The 10,380-nt window shown below is 43.9% G+C and overlaps 1 protein-coding gene across 1 annotated transcript; it reads left to right on the top strand.

The window, feature by feature from the left end:
* The first annotated feature begins 8,558 nt into the window (after positions 1-8,558).
* On the top strand, positions 8,559-10,128 carry LOC116577915 (predicted GPI-anchored protein 58). The gene is made up of 3 exons (XM_032321706.1): positions 8,559-8,824; positions 8,965-9,134; positions 9,207-10,128. Exons 1-3 carry the CDS (start codon positions 8,559-8,561, stop codon positions 9,635-9,637), a joined length of 867 nt encoding a protein of 288 aa, XP_032177597.1. The 3' UTR covers positions 9,638-10,128.
* The last annotated feature ends 252 nt before the right edge of the window (positions 10,129-10,380 follow it).

Genomic DNA, 10,380 nt, shown 5'->3' with positions numbered 1-10,380 from the left:
CCCATCAGCATGGGGCTTACCGCAGCACCCCCAGGTTTGGGGAGAGGAGATGTTGCAGATCTGTGCTCCAGGTTTGGGGCTCTGAGCATTACAGCAGGAACGAGCAGGGCCCCAACGAGCAGCCTTGCCACGAAGAACCCCTCATTCCCTGCCCAGCACCGGAGAGGACGCAAAAGATCGGCACCGGGCAACAAGCCCTTTTCCTCCAAATCACAGCCCGCTTCCTTGGAGCCCAAGAGGCAGAGGCTCGGCTGAGCCAATACCTTCCTAGAGAAGTAGCCGGTGTTGCACTTCCTTCCCATTGACAAGACTAGTGTGGAATGGGAGACACAAATCAAGCCCAGTCCTGGAGAAAAACTGGGCTCCCCGCCTGCCACCCAATGTTGGGAAACTTCCCAATCCCTGACCCAACATTTTGAAGGAAGGTGGGGACTTGAGGCCTCGTCTGTGATCCCAGGGGGCATGGGCCTTGGGAAAGTACATGGAGATCCGTGTCCCTTTGGCCTCCAGTCCCACAGCTCCTGGGACTTCTGCCGCTGCCCACAGGTTTCCCCTCCCCTCTCCCCATGTTCTTCGCAGAACCTTTACGCAATGTTCATTTGATTAATTAAAGCCTGTTCTAGTTTCTCTGCATAGCTCTCCTGAGTCTCTTCTGTGGGTCAAGTGGGCAAAAGTTGGGGGCCGAATGGGTGCTGGCATGGGAAGCCCGACGCCATCGTTTCCAGGTTCCCGTGGCCCAGCAGAGCGGGTAGGGCAAGAAGGACGGACCCTTGAAGAGTGAGAGTAGGTTTTCCGTTTCGGGCATGGGCCTGGGAGAACACTGGCCTGGGGAGGGCAAAGTGGGGAGACTCACCCTTGTCTATTGGAAGCGCTGCTCCTCTCCCACTGGGGATGCCACGGAATCTTTTTGCTTCACAGCCCTAGGGCAATGTAAAGACACTCCTGGCCTAGAGTATGGGTCTGGCATGAAAGGTGGTGGCTCAGGGCACAGGAGGACAGCTTTGCCTTGAGGGTGTGACAGCTCCCTGAGCGCTGAGTGACATCCCACTTCACACAAGCACCAGGCTTCCCTCCGTGCATCTCTTCCCTCTGCCAGGCATTTGGGGCCCCTTCCTGATGGCACTCAGGAGAAGAATGAGGAACAAACAAGTCACCTGGGAGAGGGAGGGAGCAGAGATGACACTGAAAGGACTGTCACCCCCCAAAACTCCTCAGTCCCGTATTTATTAGATACAAGATCACAACCAACAAAGGAGGAGGTTATACATTAGTCATGAGTCTTGTAGGTCAACCAGAAGGAATGGGAGGCCTACGTCGACCATAGTCTTGTAGGTAAACAGAGTAGGCTGTGCCTGGCCCAGCGGCTTGGATTTTTGGCTGAGCAAGTGCACATAAAGGGATTATTCTAACAGCAGGCTTCCGTGAGGCAGGGGAGACAATGGAAAAGGGAAACAGGGGATGTTCCAGCCTGAGCTGCTGGGCTTCAAGGACGTGTATCCTCCTCTCCACCGGAGGCCTGCTGGTAGTACAGGTTTTCTCAAGGTCATCGTCAAGCATGCTTGCGTGACCAGTACAATTTCTCATTAGTGATATTTTAAACAGCCTATCATTCTGAGGGATGGTTACATCCCCCCCACTTTTGTTAATGCAGAAGCAGCAAAATCCATTTTGCAAGTTCTCGAACCGTCGGTCGTCAGAAAGATTTCCGTGAGCATCTGAGGACTAAGCGTAAAATGATTATAGCAATAAAAAGTGTCATCTTTCCACCTATAATGCCGGCACCAGTGTTTTGACCCAAGCAAAGGGTTTTACATCAGACAGAGTATCATTAATCCTTTGTGCGAAACTCACTCTTGGAACTGATTGTAAGGATCACAAGGAGTGCCCTGAATAGTATCTTGAAGCTGTTTAATATCCACAGTTAAATTACCGCCATAATGACTAGTAATATGGTGAAATCTTGTTCCACTGTATTTCTGATTTATTATAGGTGTAGGAGTAACACAGAAGGAAGAAACATTCTAATCACACGGAAGGTGAAGCCTTATATTTGGAAGATCTTCTCTCCTATATCTATTACAGCTTCTTTTAAATCAAAGACTCTTTCATGAAATCTTTGATCTAGGACTGTTTGTTGATTCCAAGCCTTGATAGCATTCCCGTGCCATTTTTGCACAAACTGGGTGGTTTGTGCAGTCTGATGCAAGGCCAGTCCCACAGTGGCAGCGGTAACAGTAATGGCTGTAATTCCTAAAATAGGTTGGTCAGAGGCACAGGTGACAACCGGGATTTGTGACTCTTGTCTGAAGTGTGCAATATGTGTGCGGTGGGGCAGTGGTTGGGGGGACAGTTTTGTGGGACTGAGCCCCTGCTCTCTCCAGGTATCTATGTCCACATAGATAGCGTCAGATTTGAGTTACATTGTCGCACACCTAGCTGGTGTCAGAGAAATGTTGGTGAGTGGAACACCCCCTCCCACACCCATGGTGGAGCTGGGCACAGAACCCTTATGATTCCAAATATGAGAATGTCCAAAATCAAAATAAAAACCTCACCCTTTTTGCTAGTTTGGCTAAAACAGAAAGTCTAAAATCAAAGCGTGTTCTACAAGTGCACGATGTTATGAGAAATGTTGTTTCATGAGGGTTTCATTTCACAGGCATGATTGATTACATTATTGACGATTGGCCATTGATCTTCATGTCCAGTTGTCTTCTCTCCCCAGAGGCCTGGCTGGTGGGGCTCAAGGGTCCATGGCTCTAATCACAAGTTGACCCCACTGCCAACCAGCCCCATTTCCTAGGGGAGACCCAAAAGCCACCTCATTAACATAATAAAAGAAACTTTTATTGCTATCCTCATAGGAAATTACAGAGGTTTTTAGTTCTGTGCCTGAAATGGAGACACAGAATATTTCTGTTATATTCTGTTATATTTCTATTTCACAGAATTAGAAAGCAAAGGAATAACCTAAAGAATATATTAAAAAAAGAAACCTAGAACTGTGAGTAAACTTGATGTAATTTTCTGAGTTTTCAATAACTTTCTTTTTGTAGCATGCTTATAACATATTGTAAATGTAAATATAACCTTATTTGGTTATCAGTGATATTTAAAACACAGGGATATGCAGACAATATTAGTTTAAATATTGTCTTAACTCTCCAGATATTTTAGTCCATGAACATCTATTTTTAATTATATATGTTGCTTTGGAAATTTAACAACTGAACCAAAAAACAAAACAAAACAAAAAACCTATGAGTTCTTTCAAAAAAGTGAATATTTTTTTGAAAAAAAAAAAGACTATAAAAGTTGTATAGTATTAGGGTGCTTGGGTGGCTCAGTGGGTTTAAAGCCTCTGCCTTCGGCTCAGGTCATGATCCCAGGGTCCTGGGATCGAGCCCCATGTCAGGCTCTCTGCTCTGCGGGGAGCCTGCTTCCTCCTATTTCTCTGCCTGCCTGTCTGCCTACTTGTGATCACTGTCTGTCAAATAAATAAATAAAATATTAAAATATATATATATATACAAGAAAAGAGAAAAACTGCATGCTTATCTCCCTTCTGTGACTAACACTTCTTGTATGAATTTAGACAATTCATCTGACCTTTCTACACTTGGCAATTCTATTAAAAAATGAGGGGAAAATATCATGTCTTGTATCCAAAAGGGAATAGGACTCTCTTAAGTTCCCTTCAAATATTAAGATGCTTATAATCAGCATAAAACATCTATTTAAAACTTCTACAAATTCCCAAACAAAAAGCTTTCTACAAATGTAATCCTTTATTGTATTGAAAAGAGATGACATCATCCAAAAAGAGCTATTCTTTGTTAAATATTCATAAAACCCAGTAATTTCTATACTGCTTGGTACATCAGCCATAAGGAAATACAACAAACAACAAAGGAAATACAAATACTCAGAGTCCCTCAAACCTGCAAACTGTATGACGAGCAAGTTTACAAAGTGAGATTAGCTCTGTGCCAGTGACATGTAATGTTGATAAAGTACGTGATTAAATTCCTGACATTTAGTGGAAGAAAAGCTATTCTGAAAATAATGGTTGGAATCATTGTAATCGTTACACATAAATTATTTTGCTTATAGTAAAATGTGGTTGGAGCAAGATAAGGTTGAATCAGTTACCAACATATGTTCTCCCCCTCTTGGGCAGTCATTCCTGGAGGGTGATTAGCAAACTGGAATGTTTTAGTTTTAATTGGCCAAGTTTCTAAAATTGGATCATGAATGTATGTGGTCAAATGACGAGAGAATCCCCTGAGAATCAGGATTCACGTATTCCAATTCTACCTTAACTAGTGTCTTAATAAAGTTGCACATCCTTTATGCAGTTTGCATTTTTCCAAAAGAATTATCAAAATGATAAAACTGGGGGGGGAAAGTTTACACGATCAAGAGTCTGACATTGACATGGTAAGAAACCCATTTGTAGGGAAACACAGTAGACTGAGAGAAAAATTTTACTTGATATGACCATTTCTGGCTCTGTGGATACTATACTCTGTAATTTATATATAATTAATTACTAGACTGTCTTTTAGGGCCCTTTAGCTCCTCAACTTATGAGCTGTGTTCTCATCACTTCTAAAATGAGGAAACTCATTTTAGGATCTTGTAAAAAGCCAAGGCACTAATAATAAATGTAACACATTTATCATAGCCTCTAGTACGTTTTCCAAAAAGTGACTAAATGTTAGGATAGATAGCAGTCACTCAATGAACAATTCTGTTCACAATCCCATTACCTAGTAATCCCAGAATTTTAGTCCCTCTCCTTTATGTATGATATTAAAAAGTATATCAGTATCCTCTAAAGTTGCCAGTGACCAATGCACAAGATGGTATTTCACTTTTTGTTGTGATTATATTATTTTAAAGGACCCCAAGATCACATTATTTAAAAGGACCCCAAATTCTCCAGATTAAACCAGAAATGAACCATGAACTCAAGAAGGATCTATAAGGTTAAAGGAATAGATTTTATACTAAACAAACAAAACAACAACAAAAATGAAAACCAGGTTGAAATAACCCATTTTTAAGCCCGTTAGGTGGCATTTCTTGAAAGCCAGTTATTAACTCTTTTCTGTCTTGTAGATATTTTCACATCTGAGGTCCCATAAATAATATTTCATTTAACAATTGTGAACATGGGTTTCTGATAAAGTTGTTGTTTCAACATGCTTTGGATGAGGTAGAGACTGGAATAGTCACCAAGAAAAATGGTGTCTTTTTTTGTTCGTTTCCACCTCCAATTGAGAAGAAAATCTATCGGTTACAGACACAACCATTTTCTTAAATACATAATTAAAAATGGCTGCCTTAAGGTGCCTGGTGGCTTGGAAGTTAAGTGTCTGTGAATTTATATTGGATTTTTCTTTTTTACAAAATAAGGGCACATGAATAACATGGCAGACTTAATTCTGTATTTCTCTGTAAGGACATTAGCAGAGATCTTCTGAAGTGATTGACATTGAGAAATAGTACAAGGAAAATGATGTGTTTGAAAGAGCATGGCCTGACCTTCGTGCTAATGCTCTACATGAGATATTATATCAATTTAGTAATTATTCAGTGCAGACAGAGATGAAATCTATTGTTTTGATAGGTATTAATTTTGATTGGGGTTGGACTGCAACTTGCAATTAAAAATTCATAGGTGAGGGGTGCCTGGGTGGCTCAGTGGGTTAAAGCTTCTGCCTTCGGCTCAGGTCATGATCCCAGGGTCCTCGGATCGAGCCCCGCATCGGGCTCTCTGCTTCTCGGAGAGCCTGCTTCCTCCTCTCTCTCTGCCTGCCTCTCTGCCTACTTGTAGTCTCTGTCTGTCAAATAAATAAATAAAATCTTTAAAAAAAAATTCATAGGTGATAATCCATCTAAGTGATAAGAAGGAGGAGGAGGAGGAGAATACTTTATATCAATTATACTTTTATCAATAATAATACTTTATATCAATTATATGCAGAGGACATGCATGTCACTGTCCATTTTGTTCAAAGTACCCTATTTTTATTTTTTTTTCATTTTTTTTTTTAAAGATTTTATTTATTTGTCAGAGAGAGAGAGAGCAAACACAGGCAGAGAGAGTGGCAGGCAGAGTCAGAGGGAGAAGCAGGCTCCCTGCGGAGCAAGGAGCCTGATGTGGGACTCGATCCCAGGACGCTGGGATCATGACCTGAGCCGAAGGCAGCCGCTCAACCAACTGAGCCACCCAGGCGTCCCCCAAAGTACCCTATTTTTATAAACTACTATTTCATTTATCTCCCTAAAAGTCTTAACTCATTCACCATGAGCAAAATACTTTCTATAGTTTTACTTTGAAGCCCCCCTCTATTATAGCTAAGATTCCTATTATAGCTAAGTTCAAAACTACAGTGATTTATTAAATTGCTACATTCTTTATTCATGATTTGCATGAAAACAGGGGGCAGGGAAGAGGGAAAGAAATACCTCTAACTGTGAAATAGGTTTTTATTGGGTTGAAAATTACTGGCATTTGACAGCTGGCAAAGCTTAAATTGTAGCAGAAAACTATGCACTTTGACTGGCACAATTATATTTATTTCCAGAAGTGATGCAGCCCTATCCTCCAGAATAGAATGTACTCAATCCACAGAAACTTAACCATACAAGTCCAACTAGGGTCAAGTCTCCTCTTGACAGTATTTTTGACTTTCTTGACTCCCTTCTCTCATCGAATCACTTTAATACTCTTTGGATTGTCCTTTTATCACTCTGAACCTCCGTTTAGTACCTTTTGCTATCTTCTTTACCCCTTTCATCTTTACCCCTTTCTTCTCAAAACAAGGCCTCCTGTGCCCATTAGCAGACCAAACAGCTCTCCTTGGCTACTCCACAGATATATGACCCTCTAGATACGAACTAAACTGAATGAAGGCACCTCATAAAATTCCTCTTCCATATGTTGGCTGTTGGTTCCCTTTCCACTTTTGTACATCCTGCCCAATTTGGAATCATAGTTTTCCAATTCCTCCCCTCTCTGAACCCTTATATCTGATTACTCTTTGTGCATATTACGGTTCCACCCCTGAAATGTCTGTTAATTTCCTTTCCTTCCCATGACCAAGGCTGCTATACTTATTCTGCCTCTCGGTATTAACTGGACCAGGGCTATCAGTACCTCTTTTTAAAAAGATTTTATTTATTTATTTGACAGAGAGAAATCACAAACAGGCAGAGAGGCAGGCAGAGAGAGAAAGGAGGAAGCAGGCTCCCCGCCGAGCAGAGAGCCCGATGCGGGACTCGATCCCAGGACCCTGAGATCCTGACCTGAGTCGAAGACAGAGGCTTAACCCCCCCGCCCAGGTGCCCCGCAATCAGAATCTTTTGTATGGACTCCTGTCTCTAGTCTCTTCAGGCATCAGTCCGTTCTTTATGTTCATCCGTTCCTATGCCATCCTTTTATTTCCCATTATCTGAAGAATAAAGTCTAGATTTTCAAATGTGCTTCCCAACCTCCCAGCCTTGCTTTTTTAGTCTCATTCCCATCTATATTACAGTTCAGTTATGTCAGAATTCCTTGTTCCCAAACATCCTAGGTACTTTCATATTTAAAAATTTATTATTTCTATTATTATTATTGTCATTTTGCTCTTCCTCAAGCTGTTTCCTCTGCTTTGATTTTTTTTCTTCACTTTCCTCAAAATCATACTGCATCCAAAGCTTTGTATTTACTATTTCCTAGGCCTAGAACAGTACTTCCTAATGCTTAGTGTGGCAAGACCCTTCACATTGTTAGATCCCAGATGGAATGCCGTCTCCTCAGAGAGGTTGTCTTGACCATCCACTTCAAAGGAAACGCTCCCCCTGCGATGTACCTCCCATATCCCAGCATCATGTTTATAGCAGCTTAGATTACTCATGTCTCTCGGAAATTCTCTTGTTTATATATTTATTTCTGCCTCTCCAACTAGACTAGTCTACTTGAAGGAAGGACTTTGTCAGATTAGTCACTGTTCTTCAGTGCCTTAAACAGTGTCACATAACAGCTGCTCAATAAATATTGTTGAATAAATATATTATTTTTTCCCACTAAGGTGATATGTTTTTGTTCTTTGGTAAACCATGTACTTGTTGCCGAATCAGGTCAGAAAAGAGCCCCCTCTCTGTCCTCCTTTATGCCTTCTAAATGGGTTTAATTTTGGTGGAAATTATGTTCTATTTATGAACCTTTCCTTTTAATTCAGTTAAGTTATATGACTTCGAGGGGAGAAGAGAAAAGCAAGGAAATATTGTTGCTACTAGCACTGTGGCAGGCTGCAACCGTCATATGATTGAGGTCATTCCAGGTAATCCTGCTGCCAGCCAACCTACCAGCTGACCCCAGAGACATAAGAGAACCAAGTAGAATCAGCGGACTTGGCTTGACTGTAAGGGCCTGCCCCTCACAGAGGAACTTGCTTGTGGACCCCGATGTAGGGGTGGGGCAGGCCAGGTGGAGATGTCCAATCGGTGCAGCATGTGTATATCCACTAGGGTGGATTGAGATCCGTTTGGCCACCTGTATAGGGATGGGACTCAACCAACCGCATAAAGGTTGCTGCGAGGCTAGCAGGAGAGGAGGAGAGCTGCGCCGGGAGCAGGAGGAGAGCTGCGCAGGGAGCAAAAGAAGAGTCGAGGGGAGTGAAGAGTCGGCGGAGTGGAGGAGCTATAACAGCTCTTGTAAGAGCTATAACCGCTGCGAGCGGTCCCACCACCGGTGGTCCCTGCACCTGCAGCCTCCAGCCGCCTGCGGCCCCGCCTCCCGCGGTCCTGCCTCCCCGGCCCCCAGCCGCCGCAGGCAGCCTCCAAACGCCTGCAGCTTCCAGCCGCCTGCGGCTGTCCTGCCTCTGGCGGCCCGGAGCCGCCGCCTGCAGCCTCCAGCCGCCTGCAGCTTCAGCCGCCTGAGGTCCCTGAGCCACCTGCAGCCTTCAGCCACGTGCAGCTTCCAGCAGCCCCGAGCTGCCCAGACAACAGCGGTCCAGCTGTCAGCAGTCCGTCGACGCCTGCGGCCCTGAGACCCCAGTGGTCCAGCTGTCAGCGATCCCTTGATGCCTGCGGCCCTGAGACTCCAGTGGTCCAGCGGCCCAGCGGTCAGCGGTCCCGAGATACCAGTGGTCCAGCAGTCCAGTGGTCCCCGGTCCCCACGCCTGCAGCCCCTAGACGTCAGCAGTGCTGATACACCAGCAGTCCAGCGGCCCAGCGGTCAGCGGTCCTGATGCCTGCAGCCCCTGGATGCCAGTGGTCCCGGGACGCCAGTGGCCCAGAGATGCCAATGGCCCCTAGCCGCCAGCAGCCTTGCCGCAAAATGCCTCGCCACCCCGAGCCACGAGCAGCCTTGTCCGCAGCAGTGGCTTCCTCTGGGTGGCAGCCTTGTCAGAGTGGCATCGTGGGGAGCAGAGTCTGTGTCATCCGGGTTGTCCTCGTCATCGTCGCTGTCATCGTTGCCTCTTTGTCGTCGGGAGCGGCCTCGTCCGGGAAGCGGTCTTGTCCAGAATGGCCCCTTCTTGGGAGCAACCTCATGGAGCAGCGGCCTCATCTTGGGAGTGGCCTCTTCTTGGGAGCGGCTCCGATCACGGAGTGGCCTCATCTGCGGAGCAGCCTCATCTAGAGCAGCCTCCTCCAGAGCGGCCTTCTTGGGAGTGACCTTGTCGGGATCATCCTCCTCGCCTTTTTGTAAGAGATAGCCCTGACCGGTCAGTTTGATTCTTGATGCTTGGCGCGAAATAAGGTTTTGTTTGACCTTCGCTTTGTATCAGTCTCGTTTCTTTGATCACGGACCCTAACATTGACCAGAAGAACTTCCTTCATGATTATGAGCTAAACAGTCATTCTTTTAAATCTCTAAGTCCTGGGGTAATTTGTTATATAGTACAAGCTACCTGATACACCATTAAAATTATAAAAAGAAAAAAGAAAATATTTATAGATCTATAAGAGTAATGAGGTTGAATCAGTTATCAAATCCCTCGCAACAAAGGAAAGCTCAGGACTAGATGACCATTACCTTTGTTTCAAAGCCAGAAAGACATTACAAGAAAAGAAAATTACAGGCCAATGTCCTGAAGAACATATGTATAAAAATCTTCAATAAAATACAGCAAACTGAATTCAGCTATTCAATTAAAAAGATTATATACACCATGACAAAGTGGGATTTTTCACTGGAGCGCAGGTTGGATAAACATATGCAAATCAATAAATGTGACACACCACATTAACAGACTGAAGGACAAAACCACGTGATCATCTTAACAGATGCAGAAGAAGAGCCTGAAAAAACAATTTTTTAAAATAAGATCTTTCTTCTTTCTTTCTTTTCTTTTCTTTTTCTTGTTTAAAACAGTAAAATGC

Source organism: Mustela erminea, chromosome 18 (genome assembly GCF_009829155.1).
Source record: "Mustela erminea isolate mMusErm1 chromosome 18, mMusErm1.Pri, whole genome shotgun sequence".
NCBI classification, from domain to species: Eukaryota; Metazoa; Chordata; class Mammalia; order Carnivora; family Mustelidae; genus Mustela; species Mustela erminea.
This window is presented reverse-complemented; position numbering and strand designations above follow the sequence as displayed.